This window comes from Lathamus discolor, chromosome 5, assembly GCF_037157495.1.
Source record: "Lathamus discolor isolate bLatDis1 chromosome 5, bLatDis1.hap1, whole genome shotgun sequence".
Taxonomy (NCBI): domain Eukaryota; kingdom Metazoa; phylum Chordata; class Aves; order Psittaciformes; family Psittacidae; genus Lathamus; species Lathamus discolor.
This window is the reverse complement of record NC_088888.1, coordinates 29,198,533-29,221,888: the sequence shown is the minus strand read 5'-3', so window position 1 is coordinate 29,221,888 and position 23,356 is coordinate 29,198,533. Positions and strand designations below refer to the sequence as shown.

General features: G+C 37.0%; 1 protein-coding gene across 2 annotated transcripts; it reads left to right on the top strand.

Moving 5' to 3' along the window:
• Positions 1–4,857: 4,857 nt before the first annotated feature.
• EXO1 (exonuclease 1) lies at positions 4,858–22,829 on the top strand. 2 transcript variants are annotated; one of them, XM_065680177.1, is made up of 14 exons: positions 4,858–4,958; positions 5,394–5,567; positions 6,330–6,449; positions 7,325–7,448; positions 8,411–8,548; positions 8,765–8,977; positions 10,629–10,816; positions 11,560–11,656; positions 12,278–12,494; positions 13,858–14,104; positions 15,340–15,817; positions 16,316–16,417; positions 20,430–20,623; positions 22,480–22,829. In XM_065680177.1, the coding sequence occupies exons 2-14, from the start codon at positions 5,407–5,409 to the stop codon at positions 22,619–22,621; spliced, it is 2,421 nt and encodes an 806-aa protein (XP_065536249.1). In that variant the 5' UTR covers positions 4,858–4,958; positions 5,394–5,406; the 3' UTR covers positions 22,622–22,829. The 2 variants fall into 2 exon arrangements, with proteins under 2 accessions (XP_065536249.1, XP_065536250.1); XM_065680178.1 differs by lacking the exon at positions 4,858–4,958 and adding an exon at positions 4,988–5,163.
• The last annotated feature ends 527 nt before the right edge of the window (positions 22,830–23,356 follow it).

Here is a 23,356-nt window from a genome sequence, read left to right as displayed (position 1 = left end):
AACAGTTGGTGGGTACTAAGCAATTGTATTGTGCATCACCTGTGTTTATTATGTGTTTTCCTTTCCCCTTTTAGTTTTATATTCTCTCCCCTTGTTACTTCCCTTATCATCATCATCATCAGTAGTGGAAGTATCATATTGTACTTTAGTTATTAAACAGTTCTTATCTCAACCTGTGGGGTTTACATTCTTTGGATTCTCCTCCCCATACAGCCCAGGGTGGGGGACAGAGGATAGTTTGTGAGCAGCTGCATAGTACTGAGTTGCCAGCTGGGTTTAAACCACGACACACTTAGTACACACTGTCACATAAATACAGCTAATAAAGCTGAGCTTCGCAAGGACATTTTTCAGTAACTGACAGCAGTTAACTGTCAGCTATTATCATTCTTGCTTGAGTGATTGTTGCTCAGCATATTTCTCGTGGAACCACTTATGAATAAAAAAAGTACAAATCTTCTACCAAACCTACATCCTCTCACTAGTATTTCTGATGATAAGTAAGATACCTTTCACATAAATCATGTTTTTGGCCTGGTTTTACTGAAGCAGATGGCAGTTGCAATATTAACTAGATAATCTGTTTTTTTAATGACGTTACTAACATTATTGATACAATATTTGCCTCATATATGAGAAGCTTTTAAAAATATTTCCTCTGCTACTAAATACAGCTTTAAGAAAGTCTTCCTCTAGACTTCTCTCAAGCGTGTACAAGTGTGTGCATGAGTTTGTTTGTGCTATTAAGGCCTGGCTTCTTAGCTAAGCAAAGTGTGAATATATGGAAATTTCAATAAAAGGCAGATGAAGGGTGCAGTAAATGTAATACTGCTGTCTATCAGAGAGAGACTGAATTTCTTTTTTGTCGTGGTTTAAACCCAACCACAAACCTCATTCACTCACTCCACCCAGCCGAGCACCGACCGATACCTCCTCCAACCCTGCAGTCCCCACCCTTCCGGGTAACTCTCAGTTACATCCTGGGCATGACGTGCTGTGGTATGGAATACCTCTTTGGTCAGTTTGGGTCAGGTGTCCTGTCTCTGCTTCCTCCTGGCCTCCCCTCCTCCCTGGCAGAGCATGAGGCTCAGAAAGTCCTTGGCCACACCAAACATTCAAGCAGCAACTGAAAACATCGGCGTTATCAGCACTGTTCCCAGGCCAAAAGATCAAAGCACAGCACTGTACTAGCTCCTAAGAAGAAAAATGACTGTTACTGCTGAACCCAGGACATTTTCCTACATACTTATTGAATAGTCCAACTAACTGGCAGTCAGACTTTCTGAAATAAAAGTGGTCGAATTCTTATGCAGTAAAGACAATAGAGTGACAGTAATATGGAATTCACTGAAATTTTGGAAAAACTAGTATAAATCAGACACCTGACCAGATGTCACCAGAGCTGGTTGAAAGCTTCTGCAAAGTGCCCATTTTCATTCCAAGTATTTTAATCTACCCTGCGAAAACAATTCCAGCAGTGCCAGACAATGTAGGGAAGGAAGTTTACTACAAATCTGTAAGATGTCCTTGTCCATTGTGGTGCACAGTGAGGACAAAATTAATTTTGCTTGACCTTGGCTGTGAAAAGATTAGTTGTCTGCATCCAACCTAGTGATCCCATTTCCTCTCTATAGTCAGTGTTGAGAAAGAAGCACTTCTCAAGGTACCTTAACACACTTATCTTGGGCACCTATCTTAAATTTCCATTCGGGGTCAGCAAGGCTGTAATCTATATCTCTTCTTTTTTATTACATGAAACAAAACAATTGTAAAGGAAACAAAAATGTTCCTGCCACACTTTCCATGTCTGTTTGAAATGTGTTCTGCCAGTCACTATTACAAAACTAGCCAAGGAAATAAAAAACAGACAACAGGAATTTGGCATAGTAACTTCTAGTCCTAGCAAATTCTCCAGATACATGAGCTATGTGTGAAAGGAAAGGATTTTATATATTATTATTAAGTCTTGTAGACAACCACAACTCACTGCTACTCTTCAGTTTCATGTAGTATCTATGGGAAATAAAACTGCAATACTACAGTATTCTTTAAAGGAGTCACTCACCAAAGTATCATCCTCTGACTGCTTCCTTCCAAGAGACACTGTTGAGCTTAAAGACCAGTATCTTTAGCCATTTTAAGTCAAGATAGTTCTACTGAAACCAGCAAAGCCTTTGACTCACTGTGTAAAACTATTATTTTGTATGAGATGTAATGAAGGTCGGTCATGGATGGTCAGGTTGAAGGTATTTGTGACAAACTGAATGTTAATGTATATCATGCTAACTCTTCAGCTCCAAGGTAGCCACCCTTTCACATTTAAGGAATCAAAGAGGAAAAACTGAGGTGAGCAAGAATTCTGGATCTCTGGCTTCTTTCAATGCAAGTTCTTTGGCTTCAGTGCTTCTGACTCTGAGATTCACCTTATGACCATTTTTAATGTAATCTAGAAGAAACAATCAAAAATAGATTTAATTGAATTGCTCTTGACATTTTGAAAGATATGGATATATTGTCTGCCTTGATTATTGTTCTTCCCATTAACACAGAAGTTTGCAGGAAAAAGAAATGTCAGAATTTATATAAGAACATATTCTTAAGAGACCCTAATCCAAATGGAATTCTAGTTGCAATTGAATTTAAACTTCCAGAGCATATCAAATATAGACAGGATCATGGAATGAAAAGAAGAATCAGCAAAAAGAAATTTAATCACTATTTTCAGCTTTAAAACATCTTGTGCTGTTACCGTGGCCAGATTATTTCTATGTACTTCTCAGTGCACACACAATATTCTTAAGGAGCTATAATTCAGATGTGCTTTTTCCAAAGTGCATTGAATTTAGGCCTTGCTGTCCACTGTCTGGTTTTCCTGCCCTGCTGACTGAGTCATCCACGTAATGGAGTTGAAGTATTGAAAGAACTATACAGACTTCAAAATGGAAAGCTCAGATATATTTCTCACTGCAAATTTTAATTTAAGCATACCTTTATGTTAAGTAACAAGAAAAAGAAGCTCTATGACATATCTCAAACTCAAAACTTGTCAACTGTTGATCATTTTACTCCAGACAATCTAATTTTCACTCATAACTTAAAATCCTTGCAGTGGAACTGCAGTACTAACATCTCAGATGGCTTGTGTTGTGTGGCAAATGTGGCACTGGCCTTGATGTGGGAGATGTCACTGTGTGCTCTGACCAGCCCTCTGCTGGAGGGCTATTTTCTTCCTTTCCATGTTCTGGCTGTGCCTTCTGGAGTGACAGCAGGATCTCATCAGGACACAGCAGACATGTCACACAAGGATAAGACCATCAGATAGTTCCTATCTATGTAGGAAACAGGGAGGGATGGCGGAGGGAAGGGGAAGGAAAGCTCTTCGAGGTACTCTTAAGTGAATTTATGCTATTACTTGTATACCAGTTATTGCATTTATGCTATATTTATTTATGCTATTTATAGCATTTATGCTATTCCATGAGGCCTGGAAGGGCATGTACAATCGTGTTGCTCAGGAATGGAAAACTTTAATCATAGAAATAAGTCATTTCCTGTTTATAATTACAAACATACCAGATATTTAAACTCTGTGAAATTTCAAGTAAAGTATTACATTTGATTCCTCATCATTTAATCACATTTCCTCCATTCCAAGACAATATCATAATTTCTCATACTCTCTTCATAGAGACATGGCCCCTAATCAGGATTCTATCACCAGACCTTCACTAGGAGCAGCTTAATAAAGCAGTCAAGCATCATGCTTTCTTTTTTAATTTGAGAAAATCAGTGAATAAAAACACCTGCTCCAGTGCACTGATTATCCTTTAGAGCGTTGGCAAAATTCTAGTCCAGTAATCTCATTACTTGTGGCTGGAAACGTGCACGTACCCTTGTATTAATTCCAGTCCTATCTAAGTACTAGCTCAACAAATGAAGCAGACATGCATGCTTTTATGAGTGTAGAGAAAAATGGTGTAATCAAGTATTGCGTGTGTAGTCTCTCATTTGTTCCAATTCACTCCCCATTTGTTAGTTTCTACACTGCATTTTTGTTTTTAGCAATGTATGAAGACAACAAACAGCGGGAGTAAGATCAGTCTGAGACTATTCTAGGTTCCAGTGTGTGAAAGAAGAAATTAAGGTTGGCACTGCAGAGTCCCTTGTCATCTTAATCTGGAGAGGAACTTTTTACATGGGCATGTAACAATACAAGGAGAATTGTTTTAAACTGAAAAAGGGTAGATTTAAATTAGACATTAGGATGAAATTCTTCCCTGTGAGTGTGGTGAGACACTGGCACAGGCTGCCCAAAGAAGCTGTGGCTGCCCCATTCCTGGCAGTGTTTAAATTCAGGTTGGACAGGGCTTTGAGCAACCTGCTCTAGTGGAAGGTGTCCAGGCTCATGGCAGGCAGGTTCTAACTAGATAAGCTTTAAGATCTCTTTAGATGCTTAAAGCAGCTGCACTTCCTTCGCCAGAGGCATATTTCGCGGTTTACCCTTCAGTATCAGAGCCTGTTTTCTCAGCATTTGCAGCTGTCCCACAAGCACTGAATCTTTCAAGCCCGGTTTTAAATGAGTAGCAGGCTCCGGAAATCTCCCGGTACCCAGCACGGGAACGAGTCCTAAATGACCAGGACCTCAGGGTCAGTTTGGCCAGGGACGTAAACGCCCCGATCACGCCGCTTTGCTCTCCTTTCCGCCTCCTTCCCGCCCCTCCTGCGTTGCTCACGCCACTCCAGCGGCCGGACCGCGCGGGTCCGCCTCAAGAGGGTGGAGCTCGCGCCATGCCGCTCCGGGCCTCTCCCTCGCGGGGCACGCTGGGACTTGTAGTTCGATGCAGGGGCGGGGCCAGAGCTCTGAGCGCGCGCTGCTTGAAAACTGCAGGCGGCCGCCACACGGCGTGGCTGCGCGGCGCGGCGCTGGCCCTCGCTTCTTCCGCTTCTCCCGCAGCGAGGTACTGTCGGGTGGCGGTTGGAGGTCGCCGGTCGCCGGTCGCTTTCCCCTCAGCACTGCTTTCCCCGCTTCCCGGGCAGTGGCGCCTTGGGGGACCTCCGAGCCGGGAGAGCTGCCTTAGGCCCTCCTGGGGACGGGTACAGCACCGGCTGTCAGTACGAGCCGCTCGGGGGAGGGCCCTGTGACCCCTGAGCTAGGCAGTGGGGGTAGGCCAGCGCTGTCGCCTCTCGTACCCCCTCCCGACCCTGTACCCGCTGCCTGCCGGCCGCTTGCTGGTCCCGTTCCCCGCCGCGTTCGAGGCTTTGCATCTCCTCGGTCGCCGGAGCGGCGCTTCAGCTGCGCGGGGGCTGCTCGTGTCTCGGGGCCAGTGCAGCGCCGTGCCCGCAACCCAACAGGCTGCTCCTTGCCCTCACGCGTTGGGTTTTCCCGCCTGCAGTTCAGCCAGCACCATGGGGATTCAGGGCCTGCTCCAATTTATCAAGGAGGCCGCGGAGCCTACCCATGTGAAGAAATACAAAGGGCAGACGGTAGCTGTGGACACGTACTGCTGGCTGCACAAAGGCGCTTATGCTTGTGCTGAGAAGCTGGTCCGAGGAGAGCCAACGGATGTGTGAGTCTTTGTTACGTTTCCTCTCGGCCCTCTTACGAGTTAAAGTTTTGTTAGCTTGACGTGTCTAGAGCTAAAAGCTAAGATAAATCGGTTTCATTTCTTACTGTTGCTTCTGAGTTGCCAGTTCCAGTTGTATTGCTTGGAAATGGGAATATCGGCTGTAAGTACATAGTTTTCCATCTGTGCAAAATAAATTTTGAAGTATATGTTGGGGGGGGGGTATGGATCTAAGCTTTGTAGCTTAGATCCGATTTGCATAAGTATTTGCCCGTCTCTGGAAAACTGAGTTGAGCTCTTGTTCTGGATTGACTATAGTTTATAAAGAAAGGTTAAGCTTTATATTTTCAGGAAAAAAGATACACTGATTAGTTTAGATCAAACTTCACTTACGAAATTTTGATTACGTGTTTAATTGGAAGCAAGAAGGAGGTGGTGGTTTGCAAATGGGTTCAAATCTCTAGCTATTACTTCTGTTGAAGACCTGTAGTGTTTCTTCCAACCCTGCTGCCTGGCTCTGAATGTAGTGGAGATACCTCACAGTCATTAAGAGTAGGATACACTTCAGTTGAGAAAGAAACTGATTGACAGGAGAAACATTAAAAGTCGTAGGAAACTTTGGAACAGTTGAATTTAACTACAGCTTGACGAACAGTTAGTCCTAAGCATACAGTTCTCTTCCTGCAAGAAAATATGCAATAGACTTGTGCTTAACAATAAAGCTCAACCCTTTTTTTTTTCTTACTTTTGTTATTGTTGATACAGTTACGTAGCTTTTTGTATGAAACTTGTTGATATGCTCCTCTCATTTGGAATTATACCAATTTTGGTATTTGATGGATGCACCCTGCCTTCTAAGAAGGAAGTGGAAAAGGCCCGACGAGAGTAAGTACTAAACTGCATTAATTTGCAAGCAAAGCAATATGTTTAACGCTACAAGTCATTTTCAGAATTGAAAGCCCCTCAAACTTCAGACAGGTAGTAGTCTCTGGTAAGCTTTCCTGCAGTGTAGTGTTATGTCATTTAATTAACATTTTAAAATATACAAACCTCTTCTTAGAGGTTTTATTCCAAAAATAGAAATGCACTTCATAAATGAAAGCACTTCTTATAGAGGAAGGAAGTAAACCTCTGAGCATTAGTTCCTGTAATGTATTAAAGGCTTTTAGTTTACCTTACCTCATGATCCTGGACAAAAATTGCTGATACATTTTATTTAAAAATAACACAACTTTCCTCATCTTTCTGTACAAATAATCAGATAAACTTGTTCCATGTTTGGATTCAGGTCTCTATATAGTGGGACTTCTCACTGAAACAGTGAGATTTTTTTCATTAATTCTTTTTATTTATAAGTTCTCATGGGACATGTGCTTACTTCAGCGTGGGGCAAACAATTGCCAGTAGTTGAAATTACATAAATGATGCCTTCTGTCCTCCAAACCGATAAGTATCTAATGTCAGATACTCCCAAATTTCATTAAATATATTTTATGGGGTATGTAACCTGAGAGTGGACGCATCTCCTTTTACACTGTGGCTTGCATTTTCTAGAGTTGTCATTGGTTTTCCTGAGAAAATATTGTTAAGTTTCAACATGCCAATCTAATTGCCCTGGTTGATACAATGACTTATGTTTTAAAATATTACACAGTAGGAAAGATTTCCCCCCCTTTCCTACGTGTTGCAGTCCTTTCTGCTACTTGTTCTTTTAAGAGAAAATAATCTGAGATTGGTGGGTATTTTTGCTTATCTTTCAGAAAGCGTCAAGCCAGTCTTCTGAAGGGGAAACAGTTGTTGCAGGAAGGGAGACTGTCAGAAGCTAGAGAATGTTTTGGGCGCAGTGTAAATGTTACCCATGCTATGGCTCATGAAGTTATTAAAGTAAGTTGTCAATGCTGTTGTATACCAATGGATTTAAAAATAATCTATGCAGTAGGTAACATTTCTTTACTGTGTTTGTATGGCAACCTCTTCTATGTAGTTAAGAAAAACATCTCCCGTTTGTTAGCCTCTAATTGTCCTGCATACGTTGGATTGCATTAGGCAGAGTTACCAAACGTCAAATTTATTACGCCCAATAGTATAAATCACATACAATTATAAATATATACAGACATATAGAATTGTTAGGGTTGGAAGGGACTTCTGGAGATTATCTACTGCAACAGCCAAATCCAGTTTGCAGTTTACCACACCAAAACCCATGATGTGTTCTCAAAGTTTCATTTAAAAAATAAGTCTGCACAAAGAGGCACTTGACTTGATAGATAATTATGATGATGTGTCAATTGAAATACGTACTACTATGAACTGACTTTGGTAACACCAGTGGTTTTACCTTTGCGCAAAAACTAAACACAATTTTATTTCCCCCCTGCTTGTTCCTCAGAATAGACTACAAAAAAAAAAAATAAAAAATTGGCTGCTTAAAATCTTTCTAGTAGCTTTTTGCTATCCTTCCACTGCAGCCGTAGGATCTTTATCAAAATAGTATTACGTTTGTTCTAGGGCTGTTTTCCTTTGTCCAGAATGTAACTTCTGTAAGTTCAAAGCTGGTACCTGTGGTCAAATGCAGCCAGCACAGTGTTACAGGCCAGCACTGTGACACTGTTACAACATTGTTACTACAAAACCAGGCTGTTTTTGTAGTCTATATAGGCCTAAGCTGCTCAGAGCTTGGGGTTGAATGTGAAATACTGGACTCTAAAGGGAGGAGGATGGGTGTTTTATTAAAGAGATCACAGTTTCAGTTTTTAAGGTAGAGGTTCTTATGCTTTCAAATGTCTTCAGGTAATTACTGAAGATTAATGCAAAGTATTTGTATTCTTCTTGTTTATGTACAGGCTGCACGAGCCCGGGGAGTTGACTGCATTGTTGCTCCTTATGAAGCTGATGCTCAGTTGGCTTATCTTAATAAGACTGGCATTGTTCAAGCTATAATTACTGAAGACTCTGATCTTTTAGCTTTTGGATGTAAAAAGGTATGGAAGAAAATAGTAATAGCCTTTTACCTCTTCCTGGTATCTTTAAGCAGAGTTTGAAGTTGCCAAATGTGTTTGTGTTGACTTACGCTTCTACACTAAATGGGGGAAATGGAAGGGATAGGAATAGCACTCAGCTTCTGTTGTTTCTACCAAGTGCAACAAACTAGCTTATATGGGTGAAAATTATTGTTTTCACTTCCTCTTAATTTCCAGGTGTTTCTGAAAATTGACAAGTTTGGAAATGGACTAGAGATAGATCAAGCTCGACTAGGGAACTGCAAGCAGCTTGGAAATGTATTTACAGAAGAGAAATTCCGCTACATGTGTATTCTTTCTGGTTGTGACTACCTCTCATCAATTCATGGAATTGGGTTAGCTAAAGCATGCAAGTTACTAAAATTAGCCAACAATCCAGACATTATAAAGGTAAACTTGCTTTCTCTTTGTATGTTGACTTTTTGGGAGCCTGTACGAGTAGGTAGTAAAGTAACACTGAATTAAAAATATGTCCATTTTGAGCAGAAATCTAAAAGATGCTGAATTTAACTGAGATGTTGAAGCTAATATATGTATTTAATGAAATACACCAAAGCAAACTTACATGAAGAATTGTTTGTATCCTTCAAGGGATTAGATATTGTGTTTGAGGAGAGACTTAAATTTTTGTAAGGCTCTGGAAGCTTTTTCCCCTCATTACCTGCTCTTCTGGTTTTGCAGATTAGCTTATAGAACTACTAATTGAACTCTGTTAATTCTGCATTAGTATACTTTCATCTGTGTTTGTGAGGGGCAGGGATTTGGAATTTTATTTGATTTTTTGCATTTATTTACATACATATGGATACTGACATTTATATAGCAAAACATTGTGGAAGAAAAGGTTGGTATGGTGCAAAACCAAAATAAGTTTTTTGTTTGGTTGTTCTTTTGTTTTGGTTGTTTTTCTTTTGTCTTATCCAATAAAAACAAAATCTAGAGGCTATAAGAGTGGGAATAATTTCTGTGTAGCTAGTAAGAGAGAGGAGAGGTTTTTAAGTGCTAATAAGAAAAATACCTTTTGTGGCTGTCCTGAAGGCAGGTAAATCTAATCCAGGAGAGCATTTAAATATGCAGTCTAATTAACTTCCTGTATTATCTTCTTTACTCAGTTATTTGCATGCTTTTGTGGATTTTTTTCTCTCACAGGCATCGAAGCAACAGGTTTTGTTGGCTTTTGTGGAAGTAAAAGGGGAACTTTGAACTTTTCCTGTACAAATCATGGTTTCTTTTAGTGTATCTCTTTTTGACAAAACATCAGGGTTTAATAATTTCAAGAAACTTCTTACTCAGTGATCTGTTATGTAATGCATCACTGCTGTTTTCCAGCAGTACTGGAAAGTCATTAATAAATCAAAAGATACGAAGAGCTCTACAGTGCCAGTTCAAACTCTTCTTGAAATGAGTAAATTTGCCTGTATTTAGAATGCATGGACAAAACACAGCTGATGTTTTATTTGGAGAGGAGCAGAAAATCTTGCCTCTAGCAGTATGATAAACTTGATCTTTGAAAAAATATAATATGCCTTCTGTGAAACTGGAAAATATAGAGTTCAAGTATTAGGAACTTCTGGTGCAGTAACAATATATAGGAGGAGACACCAGATCAATATGTAGTCTTTTGTGATGAATTATGAAGGGGAAATCTGATTAGTTTTGCTTTTTTCTATCCTAAAAAAAGCCATGGATTGCTTATGTGGTCTGATGATATACATGATATAATTTGACATGCATTAGTTTTAACAAATATACCTTGAGGAGATGTATTTCTATTCAGTTTTTGTATTTATTTATTGGACAAGAAGTATTTGTAAAGAGTTGTATTATTCATGTGATTGTAAACAATTCAACTTAAGAGAGGGAATATAATGCACAAAATTATTTTCCTTCACCTGTTTAAGTTGAATCTGCTTGTTGTAACAGGATATGTGTTCTATATGTAATTACAAGCAAAAATACTTACTTGAAATGTATTTAACTTTTTTTGTACCCAGTTTGAATGAAACAGTTAAACTTTTTTTTGTTTTTGTTTGTTTGACAGGTTATTAAGAAAATGGGGCAGTACTTGAAGATGAATATAGTAGTACCAGAAGAATATATACAGGGTTTTACACGAGCCAATAATACATTCCTTTATCAGTTAGTTTTTGATCCTGTCAACAGAAAATTAGTTCCTCTGAATCCATATGAAGATGATATTGATCCAGAAACACTAATTTATGCAGGACGGTATCCTTTATGTTGAAGTAGCAGAGTAGGGAAATAAGGATGAGCAGATATATAGTTTTCATTGCACCTTCAGGTACTTGCAGGTTTCCATTGCATCTCTGCTATTTCCTAAAGCCTGGCTTTCGTGCAGTTTAAAAAGTGTTTAATTTTTTCTTCTTTATTTGTTTTTAAAAAACAAATCATCAAATACAGGTTATTTTTAGACTATTTAAGTCACTTTATGACTGTCCTTAAATTTTGTCTGTTAAGTGTGTTACAATCTTTGCCAGTTTACTTCTCGTAATCTGCGTACAACTCTTTCCCTAATCTAAGCATATCCTGTTTTATCAGATATCTCTTCCTATAGAACAAGTAGAATTTTGCTACATTTGTGCAGCACAAATTTTAGCATGGATAGTTGGGAAAACGAAGACAGAGGGGGCTGTTGGAGTATCTACTAGATTTGTATGTTCTTCAAGCCACTCAATCTTTGGCACTTCAGAAATTAGGAAGGAGAAAGATGTTAACTTTCCTGCTGAGTGAAGGTTTTCGTTTCAACTTCTGTGATTTGCCAAGCACTGCAGCTGTATTACAGTAGCTATTGTATCAGATTGAGCCATAGATAGTAGTATTAATGCTTTTGGTTAATACTCTGCCAGAGCTTTTTATTGCAAAAATGGGAAAACACTAGTTTAACTTTCATGCTACCATTCTTGAAATGTAATGTAATATTCAGTTACTTCCCTTTAATATAATGGGAACAGACATTTTGGTGATGGTGCTGCTTTTCAAATTGCCATTGGCAACGTTGATATCAACACAATGGAACAAATTGATAATTATAACCCTGACACTGCACAGGTAACATCTTTGTTCTAAAGTTATATATTAAGATTTTGATGTAGATATTGAACATTCATGGAAAAATATGACTGAATGTTATCCGCAACTGATTTGGTAGTAAAAACTATTCTGCTGTTACAGAAACTTTATGTTCCCACACAAATATTTCTCATTCTTTGTACAGATAGAATCTTACTTTTAATTAAATTTGACTTCAATATTTGATTTACTTTCAGACTTTCTGATAAGTCTTTAATACTATTGACAGAAATAACTGGTTTAAAAGAAAAATCTTGGACATTTGGATTTCTTCCAAGTATATTACTCTGAGGATATTTTCCCAAATTAAATTTTCTGAATAGGAATAAAATTTAAACTTTTAATTTAATCAGAGATGAGCAGTTAGTCACTTGCACCATATTGGAATGAAGGAGTCATGGTAACACAAAAGAGAATTTATATGAAAAGCATGAGAAATATGGGACAAAAAAGGAAATGCTTGCATAGAGTATGTCGTTAGTTGTAGTGCAAGTGTCAAAGTGTCCTTACATGCTAAATCAAGAAGTTGTATGTAGAAGACAAAGTTGTAAACCTATGACTTGGGGTTTTTTTGATTGGTTTTTTTTTTTTTTTTAATAGCCTGTGCGGCAGAAAAGTTGTGGCTGGAATGAGAGGCCTGCTAATCATGTAAATAGCATTTGGAGCAGAGACTATAAGCTTGGCCCTAATGCAGATACTGTTCCTCATAAAACGCATTTACTAGAGAAACCAACAACCAAAGGCATGGAGAAGATAATTAGTGTTAAAGGGCTAAAACTTCCAGGCAAAGAGCTCTTGGCAAAAAGGCAGAGGAGTGGTATGTTTTTATTAAAATAAGTACATAAATAACAGTAGAAGGCTGTGGGAAAAGGAAGGATTTTTGTCTTAGACTTAATGGCATGAGTTTTAGAGGTCTAACTCTGACTTTTAACTGCACTATGTCTTCCACAAGCTGCAAGATTAACAAGCCATAATATTAAAGCCTACTTAATGATTAATGGTGGCAGCAAGCTTTCTGCAGCGCTTGATTTTTGACTTCCTTGGATTTGCTGTAAAATGTCATTTTCAATTTTAAATTGTCATGTTTAATAACATCTGTTCTATTTTGGAGTTGAATTTCCATCTTATAATGGCTTATAAAGAAACAAAAATAGCTTACTTTTCCTACAGTTGATATTTGGCCAGACAAAAACTTTAAAGAATGTTTTCTGTGTTCTTCTAACACAGAGCTAGCTGTATCCCATATGTATTCTTTATTCCAGCTTTCTCAATTTATCCAGTAAATCTGTGATCTCTTGTCTTCTATACCACCTGTTATATGTGTTGAAATAACCAGTGGGCTTGTAATAGAAGGGCATTTTGTTCTCGCTGTGCTTACATTATGTTAAGTATTTTCCTCTTATTTCCTTTGCTTTCTGATTATGCTACTAGGACTCCTTTTTCTTTTTTTTTCTTTTGTTACTCCTGGTATCTTCCTACTCTCTGGTTTACTGAAATCTGTAGTTAGTTTAGCAACCTGCCTTTAGAGTCAACTTTAGTTTTACTTCCATAGAATCATACAATCAATTAGGTTGGATAAGACCCTCAAGATCATAAAGTCCAACCGTTACCCCTAAACTGCTGGCTACACTGTTTCTGACAGAGGCGAAGATGCTGTCAGCCTTCTTGGTTGCCTGGGCATAAGCTGGCTCATGTTCAGCGACCATCAGTCAGCACCCCCAGGTCCTTTTCTGCTGAGCAGCTTTTCAGCTGTTCTTCCCCAAGCCTACAACATTGCATGGGGTTGTTGTGGTCCAAATGTAGGACCCGGAACTGTTCCTTGTTGAACCTCATACCATCAGCCACAGCCCATTGATCCAGCCTGTCCAAATCCCTCTAAAGTTCATTTCAAAATATTTAAAATAAAAAAGAAAACAAAAATTACAATGAAGAACAACAAAAAAATTATTTTCATGCTTTCTTCACTCAATCTCCATTTTCACAGAAAGTTATTTTTAAGGCTATGTACTAGAAAACAACTGTGTTACAGGCTTCTAAACTGTAGTGTAATGTTCTTATCGTATCTCATCATACTTTTAAGCCTGTTAGAGTCAGAATGTAGTGCTTAGTTCTCTCATAACTGGTTAATTCTAGAACATCTGCTACAGTGATGCCTAAGTTCTTTAATTCTTTATATTTAGAAGAAATCTCTGATGGAGATCTGTTGAGCCAATATTCATTTTCAAAAGCAAAAAAAATCAAGGAGAGTGATCGTGACGGCCAAACACAAAAGAATGTCTCAGCAATACAAATCCTCGATTCCTCAGGGAATTCTGTCACTCAGGAAAGCTCCAACTCTCTGCCCCGAGTTAGAAATAAATTCGCTTCCTTTCTACAAAGGAAAAACAAAGAGAAGGATGCTGTAATTGTTCCAGGAACAAGAAGCAGGTATGCTTGCGTCACTTCTTTTAATAAGTAGCAAAAATCCTCCTTGCTATCCTGGCTGCTGAAATAACCTCAATACTGAAAATGAGAAAAATGCTATCTCAGATGTTTTTAATGGAATACTATTAATGCACCTGAGCTGAGATGATGCTAGGCTTCTTATCTATCTGTGAGATAGGTAAGTGAATAATGTCAGTATTTTACAGCAGAAATGAAGACAGTGAGACTATTCAATACAGTCTAGCCTCTGGGTGTTGCAATTAATTAAGAATTTGAGGTATTTCTTTTCCTGGTAAAGGTTGTATTTATGATATTTGATATATGTCATATATCCAAAAAAACAATAACTGTTTTGTGCCAAATATGTAAGCAGTTAGTGAATATATTGACTTGTGCTGACAGTGATTTTGTTTGTTTCAGTAAAGCCATATGGGATCATATTGTGTGACAAATGCCTCTTATCCAATCCCATTTGGTTAGTGCTCCTGATCTTTGCAGCAACACTTTGGGAAGAAGGACTTCAGGGTTCTTAGGTTTTGTTTGTTTATGGCTTTATTGGTTGCATTTGGCCACAGCTACTTGAATTGATTTTATGAAGCACTATCACAATTATGTCTTTTATTGAGTAATTTTTATCTTGAATATTTTACATATTGTTCAGAGTAATTTTACAGAACTCTTAATACTGACATTCTTTAACTTTAAGGTTGTGCGCCTTAAAGGTGTTTCCTGAGCTGAAAATTCCATTACGTTGCATCAAAAATTAAGAGCTGTCAGTGGTTGTAAGTTCTTTTCTAAAGCAATACTCAGCTTCTTAAAAATCTCTGATTTGTACTTATTTTTAGGAGCTGCTTTTACAGCGTGGAAAAGAACTAGATAATTTCAAGTTTCCTTGATAAGAGTAGTGAAACACTTCACTGCTTTAGTCTTATGATAGTTGGTAAATATATTCTTAAATTTTGTAGGATTCCTGATTGTTTCTCTTTTTCAGATGAACAACCTTGTTAGTATTTCAGTCATATTTTTACATATCAGGGTGGGAGATGTTCTCCTTTTTTAATTTATCTGTTAAAAGCCTCCTTGAAGGCCTAAGACTTTGGCCACTGTCAAAATAATTTGTGTCTGCAAGTGAACTTAAAAAATAAAATTGATGGATAAAGAGCTTTTGGATTTTGGAGGTAATATAGCCATTTGCAGTAACTTTATTTTTCTTTTGCTTTCGCTTTTTGCTTTTTTAGGTTTTTCTGCAATGATGCAATTATGTTTGACTGTAAAGCAAAGGAGAATGACTGTGATCTAACTCAAGATACGGAGCAGGATTGCCAAAAACAGGAAGTAGAACATGTAGAAGATGTTTCCCAGATTTCAGAAACTGAAAAATCAACAAGGACTATCTTTACATCTCCTGGAGAAACACAACAAAACTGCTTCCGGTGGTTTAGCAGCCTTATAAATTCAGGAAATCACGGTCCATCTCACACAGTATTTTCACGGCAGTTTCACCAACAGAGAAGCAACTTCAAGATATCCCAGGAAGATCAGATTAGTGACGTACAAAAACAGACTGGGGCAGTGTGTGACGAATCTGAGGAAGAATCTTCCCCCTTAACAGAACTGGAACAGTCATCACAGTCTCAAAGTTCTTGTGAGCAATCAGAATGCAGTTTGGAGTCCCCAAAAATACCACAAGTCTCTAACAACACTTCAGATGTAGAAGTAAGAAAACTAGACATTGTTTCACTATTTACTTTAGATTATAAAAGGAATCAGGCAGCAAACTCATATTTTCAGAATGATACCCTGTAGTTTATGTAGCTTGTGTTAACAAAACTAGTTAATGCTTCACATAGTTGTGTCGAATGGGAATGGGTTGACTTACTAGCTTAAATCAAGTCTGTTCTCTGGTTTTACTTTGTCTTCAGTCTTCCCATTGCTATCATCACAGTGAGTCATTAAAAAACTTGATAGGCTAGCTTTTGTGCTCTGCTCTTGTTAGTCGCTGAAGAAGTTCTTTCAGAAAAGCATTTGTATGTCATCATAGTGTTGCTTGCTGAAAATAAGCTCAGTGTTTTGTATAAGTTCTCAGAACTACTGAAAAAATTATACCTTAAAGTGTAGATATATATATATATACCTTAATGTGTAGATATAAAAATATATATTCTGTGTTTAAAAAAAAAGTTTTAAAACCAAATTAATTTTCTCTTGATGAAGGAATCTGACTCCAGTTCAAAACTGGCTAAATACCAATGTACTCGGTCTCCAGTATTTTCTGCTCTTCAAACTGAGAGAAAAAATACAATCATAAAGACCAAGGTAAGAATTCTTTTAACTTTACTGTGCATTATACTTAGGTCTGAAAAATTAGTTTTTGCTTTTTACTAGTTTATTTTGGGACTCAATGAAAGAATCTTAAGCAATGCACATGTTGGCAAGAAAAAACTATGCACTTGTTCATCCATATCAGAGCTGATATTAACTATAACCCTACCACTTATGATTGATATCAAAGTTGCAACTTCTTTGGTAATTTTTAAATGGTTTGGTATAAAATATGAAGCCAAGCTAAGACAAAACCCCCAGTTTTTAATTTTCCTCAGGTGTGCCAAATACACAGGTTTTATGATACGAATTACAGTTATGTTCTAATCCAAATACAGTCATGAGATACAACCTCATTTCATTGTTGGTCTTGATAAATTCACTAGTTTAGCAGTCGCCTTCCTCTTTGACTAGAAAAAGTGTGCTTAAATTTCAGAATCTGGAAGGGTTTAGTTCAGCCTTTCTTGTTTAGTGGCTTTTAGTTAAAAGCCTTGTTAGGCACTGATAAGTCAGTATGGAAGGAAAGGCAATTTTTCTTCTATGTGGGTTGTTGAGTGTTTAAGGGTAATAAGGGAATAAATTTATGTCCCTTGTCTTTGTGATATTACCCCTTTTTCTTGTTTACAAAACTTCCAAGACCATAAGAGCTAAAAGTGTGCCAACTCCTTGGGCATTGTCATTAGAACTAGCCAAAAGATTAAGTCAAGAGAAGACTCTTCCATCCTTTCATGCATACCCCTACTAACTTCTTTCTTTTAGACAAACTGAAAAGCAGAAGTTTCTCTCTGCCAAACACAGTATTGTGTGTTTTGTATAATAGTGACATCTTGTGGTTATTGTTAGTAACTTCTGTGTTAAGCTGGAATTTATTCTGGAACCCCTGATTACAAGAATTGATTCTTTTTCATTAGATTAATATTTTGCCCACTTCTTCTCCTCAACAAGACTGAGCAATGAAATGAAATCATTCACACTTTTATTAGTTTGTTTCAAAGAATGTATTTCATGTTTTGCTTTAATGTTTTACTCAAAAGTATACTGGGAGACTGAATATGCTAAATACAAGGGAATACACAGTATGGAAGTATTGAGGTAATATAAGCACCATATATAAACAAATTTTCAGGACTCTTGGAGCTCTTCAGACAATCAGAATCTCCTGAAAGTCTTTGAGGAAAGCAGGCTTAGCTAAAAGCAAACCCTTAATAGAAGGATTTTCCCCATTTCTTAGCCAGACATTTCCTCCACTTCTTTTATGTACTAGAAATAATACTTATCATGTCTTGGACCAGAAAACTGACCTGGCTGAAAACTAACTTGATAGCAACCCAAAGGTCAGTGGTATTGGAACTTTGGCCTGCCCAGACTCTCAGGCTGATGTCAGTTGTAGCCCCAGTGAGACTGTTGGAACTACAAGTAGCCAGACTTGAAGACGGGTTTGTAGAGACAAGAAGCAGTAGTTTTGGCTCAATTTTCCCTTAGAATTGCTTACTGAAAGTTAAACAAAGGAAATCTTTGCTGGTGTTAAGCACAGTAAAAGACACCAAAGGGAGCAACAAGTTCCAGATTTAGCGAAGATGCAGTCAATTACTTAAAATATAAATTATTCTAATCTTGGTAAGCTATAAAATATATAGCTGATTTGTAAAGAATTTCAATAAATGAGGCAATTTGGTGAAGCTGTCAGCTCTTGTCATGGGTCCAATTAAAAATGTGAAGTGCCTGGCTAGTTAATTCTAATATCAAAACTAATAGAAGATTTTCTCTACCAGATGGTAATAAGATGGTGAACTTTCTAGGACCACATAGAACTTTTAGTGATAGTATTCCAGCTGTAGCTTTTTTACTGATAATTATTTTCTACAACTGCTATGAGCTCAGCAAAGAGGCTGTGACGAAAGAAAAAGTCAGAGTAAGTTGCTCTTAAGTTTCTCAGCTCTGCCTACTTTGGGGTTTGTTAAGTTATAACTCTGATGTAATTCAGTATCACGAAGAAATGTAGAATTACAGGTGACTTCATATGCTGTTGCAAAATAGCTGAGATGATGCATCCAGAGCAAAATATGATAAATCATGGAGATTTAGGATTTTATTTTTCCTAGTATTCCTGTTGACATTTTTTTTTTTTTTGCCTACATTTTAAACTTCACCCCCAATTTTGTTTGGGATTCCAAGATCTGCTTAGTCCATTCAGGTAGAAACAATTTCATTTGGATAAAAGAACTATGTAACAAGTGTATGTGACAAAATTCAATATCTTTTTGGAAAGAACTGAGGTGCGAGTTCTCTTTGAAGAAAAAGCTGCCAACATCTTTTATTTTAAGATGAAGAAATATTACGTGATCAATAGTAAACACTCAGATGAGGAAATGCTATTTGCATTAGTTAAGTAAAGCACCTGAAGTAGGCAGGGCTGTGCCATCTTCTACAGGTGATCCATCAAAATGAAAAAGGTGATACATTTAGAGCAAAATGCTGTATTCTTAACATGATCCAAATGGGAAATATGAGTGTTATTTACAACCTAAGTGTCTTTAAACTTACCTTATCTAACCAACTGCAAAATAAGAACTTATAATTGTAGACACTCACTATCCCTTCTGCAGGTATTGTATTTCTGATAATTATGTTTTGGTCCTCATAATGACAGACAAAAGCTAAAATAGCAGGCAGGCTAGAAGTGAATGATCACTTTGAAGCTGGTAATTGCTAGTAGTTCATATCTACCATGAAGTGGCAGAATGACTCAAACAGTAAAATGTGCTAATGCTTCCAAATGGCTACTTCCCCCAAAATTGGGGGGAAATGGTAAGCATATGTAAGAGAAGAATATAATGGAAAACATGAATAAGACATTTTTGGCCTTTTGCCACTTCTGAACTTATTTGGCGAAGAAAGTTATAATTCTGCCCAAAAGTATATTGTGTGTAATTATTGTGCTGTGATGGGAAAAGAGTGATTAAATAAATAGCAATAGGTATAAATTAATTTATGAGATGTGGTAAGGAATTCACGGGAAAAAAGTCTTTTTTTTCCCAGATTGGTCTTTAGTGTGCTTCTTCCGTTGTTCAAAATAAACTCATTACCTCTTGTGCACAAAGTCTGAAAAGGCAAAAATGATCAACAGTGTTATCAGTATTAGTATGTGTGATAGCAGCAGTCTGAGTAGCTATCAGATACGTAGCCTGATAGTGACCCCATAAAAATAACAGGTATGTAAGAAATTGTGGTTGGAGATAAGAATGTGAAATGTGAAAGTTACGTAATTATTTTGACATGACCTATTCTGTGATATTTTACTTCTTCTGAATATGAAAAAAAGTTTCAGTGCTTGGAAACTGCTGAGCCACACTTTTTTATTTTTTATTTAATAATAGGGGTGGTGACTAGCTAAACTAATGAAGAAATGTATTTTTCTTTTAATTGAAGTGCTGAACTTAAGACTGGTTCATGAAAGAGGTATTCTGGCTAAGCACAGCTGTTTTGAGTTACAGGTATAGAAACTGGATAAGAAGGTCTGACTATAGGTCTAATGATCTCTGGGGTAATCATACTGACACCTGTGCTCTGCTTATGACTCCATTTTTCATGAAAGCCAGGTTTCAGAGAGTACGATACCAGCGAGTAGCTTCTCTGAAAGTTCTGAAAGCTGACATTGAAGAGTCATGTAAACAGATGAGAAAATAAATATTCAATAGACTTCAAAACATGCATTAAAAAAAAAAAAAACAAACAAAACACATTTGCAACCTCTTGGAAAACAAAGCATTATAGAAGCTGGTTTGCTACTTCTTCCAGCTGCATTATGTCTAATGTGTTGAGATGCCACTTTCTAGATTATAGAAGCTATCTAAATATATTTTGTGGCAATTCAGATGGCATTATCTCAACACAATGTAAACCACTTCATATTTTTTTTTTATTTATTATAAGCTTTGCATCATAATCCCTGTCTCTTACAGGTTGTCGTTTTAACCACTTGTACTGTAATATCAAAATCTCACAGGTTCCTGGTTTACATAAACCCAGTTGTATAGGGTCGCGTATTGTACCAAAGCTCAAGCCGTTAATACCAGCTAAAGTAAGTGGATTAAGTAGGAAACTGTCACCTATGCAGAAGAGAAATCACTGTGATGCTGAAAATACACTGGGATTGCAAGCCACTATTAGTGAACTCTGGAAAAACTTCCAGTTTAAAAGGTGAGTTGCTTTAACCTCCTACTTAGCACCTTGTGTACTTTATTTTTTCCCCAAAGAAACTATTTTCAAAGCAGACTCTACAAGTATCCTCCATACAGATCAATAAAAATAATGGTTTAAGATATGTATTTTCTACACGCAGCTTTTAATTTCCTAATCTTGATAAAACAAAGAAATATGATTTCTGTTAAATGCGCTCTTCTAATTTCTCTTTGGTTTCCTAACCAGGAAAAAGTATCAGCTAAATTTAATTTATTCAAGTAGTGCATTTAGTTTAACATAATTTACATGAAAATTATTACTGTTGTTTGGAATCAAATTCCAAAAGGCTTTTCTTAGTCTAAACACAAAAGCTGCATAAAAGTTGCTACACTTAACTGAATACAAGGTTGTTTCTAGGTAACTTATGTGCCTCTCACATTTTGAGATGGCTGATTGTCAGAACTGTTTTGCTTTCAAAATGATGGTGAACTTGTGGAACGTTTGTTAGCTGAAGTTTCTGGTTACAAGAGACATTTTAGCAGATTATAAAATTCTATTGTTTTCCCTGGTGTAGATGACTTGACTAACTGGAAGTTTCTGCAAATATCTTCAAGGTTTGAACTTGAAGGACAATTAATATATTTTATTAGGAAAAAAAAAAGCATAGGTATTCTAGATTATGCTTTTTCTGTGGCTCAGGTAAAAGTTCCTGTGGCAGAGTTTTCCTAGCTCAAGTGGAAATCTTAACTTTGAATAAATAAGCTTTATTCAAATGAAATTATTATTCTCTTTAATCTGAAACCACATGTGAATAGGACAAAAGTATTCTCTTTGCACTGAGTAACAAATATGAGACTGGTGAGCAAGTGTTAAATCAGCTGAATATGTTTTAGTCAGTTTGAGCTTTATCATAGGCTATTTATTACAAACAAGCAACTGACTTCTAATTAAAAATATTTCTTGCGGTATTTACATTTTTAGAATGATTGCTTTTTATTGTCCTTTTGGTGCAGGTTAAGAATGATAGTTTCAAAGAGGAAGTGAAAATGTTTGTGTATGTGTTGCTTGACCTCTAATTGGTAATGTCTGACCAGGGTTGTTCACAGGGAGAAAATGAATGTATTCTGATATCAGAATACAGGGAGATAGAACAAAGTGAGCCTAGATGGCACTCTGTTCCTTTTCGCTGCTGATGGTTGCAAGATTTAACTCCCAGCATGCACATTTTGTATATCCAGTTTTGGTTGGCCTGTAACTTTTGGGTATGTACTAGGAGTATATATTTTTACTTCCATATAAATAAAGTACTATAAAATACTTTTTTATTAGCTTTTAGATGGTTCTTTTCTTAATTTATTTCACAAAAAGATTTTCTCACTGCCAGGACTTATTTAGCTCTGAGTAATCTGTTTATTGGGGTTGGTTTTGTTTTCAGATTTTAAAATATTTCTAAATAAGCCTTATGTCTTCAGAATTACATTGTTTGATGGCAAATAAATCTCGTGGGATGCTAACCTGTTCTGTCCTAATGGCAAGACTCATAGCATTTGTATGGAACTATAGTTATTCAGAAGACATACAACCCACAGTAGGATTGGATACATACAGTCTTCCATATATAAAGCTAATAGCTATCATTCTGCCACAGGATAACTGGAGCAGTTGAAATCACATTCAGTTGTAGTAAAATTGAAATTAAAACTTTCAATCACAGATTTTTATTCTGGGGTTATTCATAGATAAGTGAGTAAGTGGGTAATTAGACAAGGGGTCTTGCTTTGCTTTAAACCTTATGTTCTTACAGGCGTGTGGTTGAAACATGTAATATAACATTCTTGGGTTTTGTTTTGTCTTTGTTTTTTTTTTTTGTGCAGAGAATATGAAAAACTTCCTTCTTGTAAAAAGTCAGATCCATTATCTCCAATCAAAGATAATATACAGCTTACTCCGGAAACAGAAGAAGAAATCTTTAAGCATCTGGAACATGGTCATGTTCAGAGGGCTATATTCCAATGACCTGTATGCTGTGCATAATAGGGTGCTTTTTTTATCATTGCAAAAATTTACCTGCTGGATATTTCATACATATAGAAAAGGTTCTTTGAAAACCAACTATATTTTAGGCAGACTAGTGATTTATCATCTTTTTTTATAAAAATGTGAATTGAAAAGTACAGTTTTATAGTGACTGGAATAAAATCCTTCAGATGCCTATCTTCTCTTATTCCAAGTCCCCACGCTAAACTTCTGTCCAAAACTTTTTCAGCTGCCCCTAGGCATTTTATATAGGTCACACATGCAATCCAAGTTTCTGTAGCAGCTGTGGCTTTGCCTTTGCACAACAGCAGCAGAACAAGATTGTGCCTTAATTTTTAATAGTTGATATTATTCTGTTTTGGTTGGGTTTTTTTTTTCTTTCTCTCTTCCTTCTTTCCTCTTGGGACTAATCTGGCCCCAAAAGAGGGATATAACTGCTGTTCAGTGTTCGTAACAGCCTTCACTATAATTCCAGCACTCTAACAGCTATTTATTTTCCCTGTAAGATAAGATCAGCTCACTCAACAGTTACCTTTCCGTTTGATACAGTCATATTATTGGCGGGAATAACTTGGGGATTGCAAAAGGAATATCACATATTTGGTCCCAAATTCTCACATTAATAGAATTATCTCTGAAGAAATGCAGTGTTTTCCACTGTTATATTTGGTTTTTCCACGTTTGTAGCCTTATCCAACCACAGGCAGAAAATAT

Excerpts from the sequence above, each read along its gene's own strand:
- EXO1 (XM_065680177.1), top strand. The coding sequence starts at position 5,407 with ATGGGGATTCAGGGCCTGCTCCAATTTATCAAGGAGGCCGCGGAGCCT. Across the intron at positions 8,549-8,764 it reads TAGCTTTTGGATGTAAAAAG|GTGTTTCTGAAAATTGACAA; the intron begins GTATGGAAGAAA and ends CTTAATTTCCAG. Across the intron at positions 20,624-22,479 it reads AAAAACTTCCAGTTTAAAAG|AGAATATGAAAAACTTCCTT; the intron begins GTGAGTTGCTTT and ends TTTTTTGTGCAG.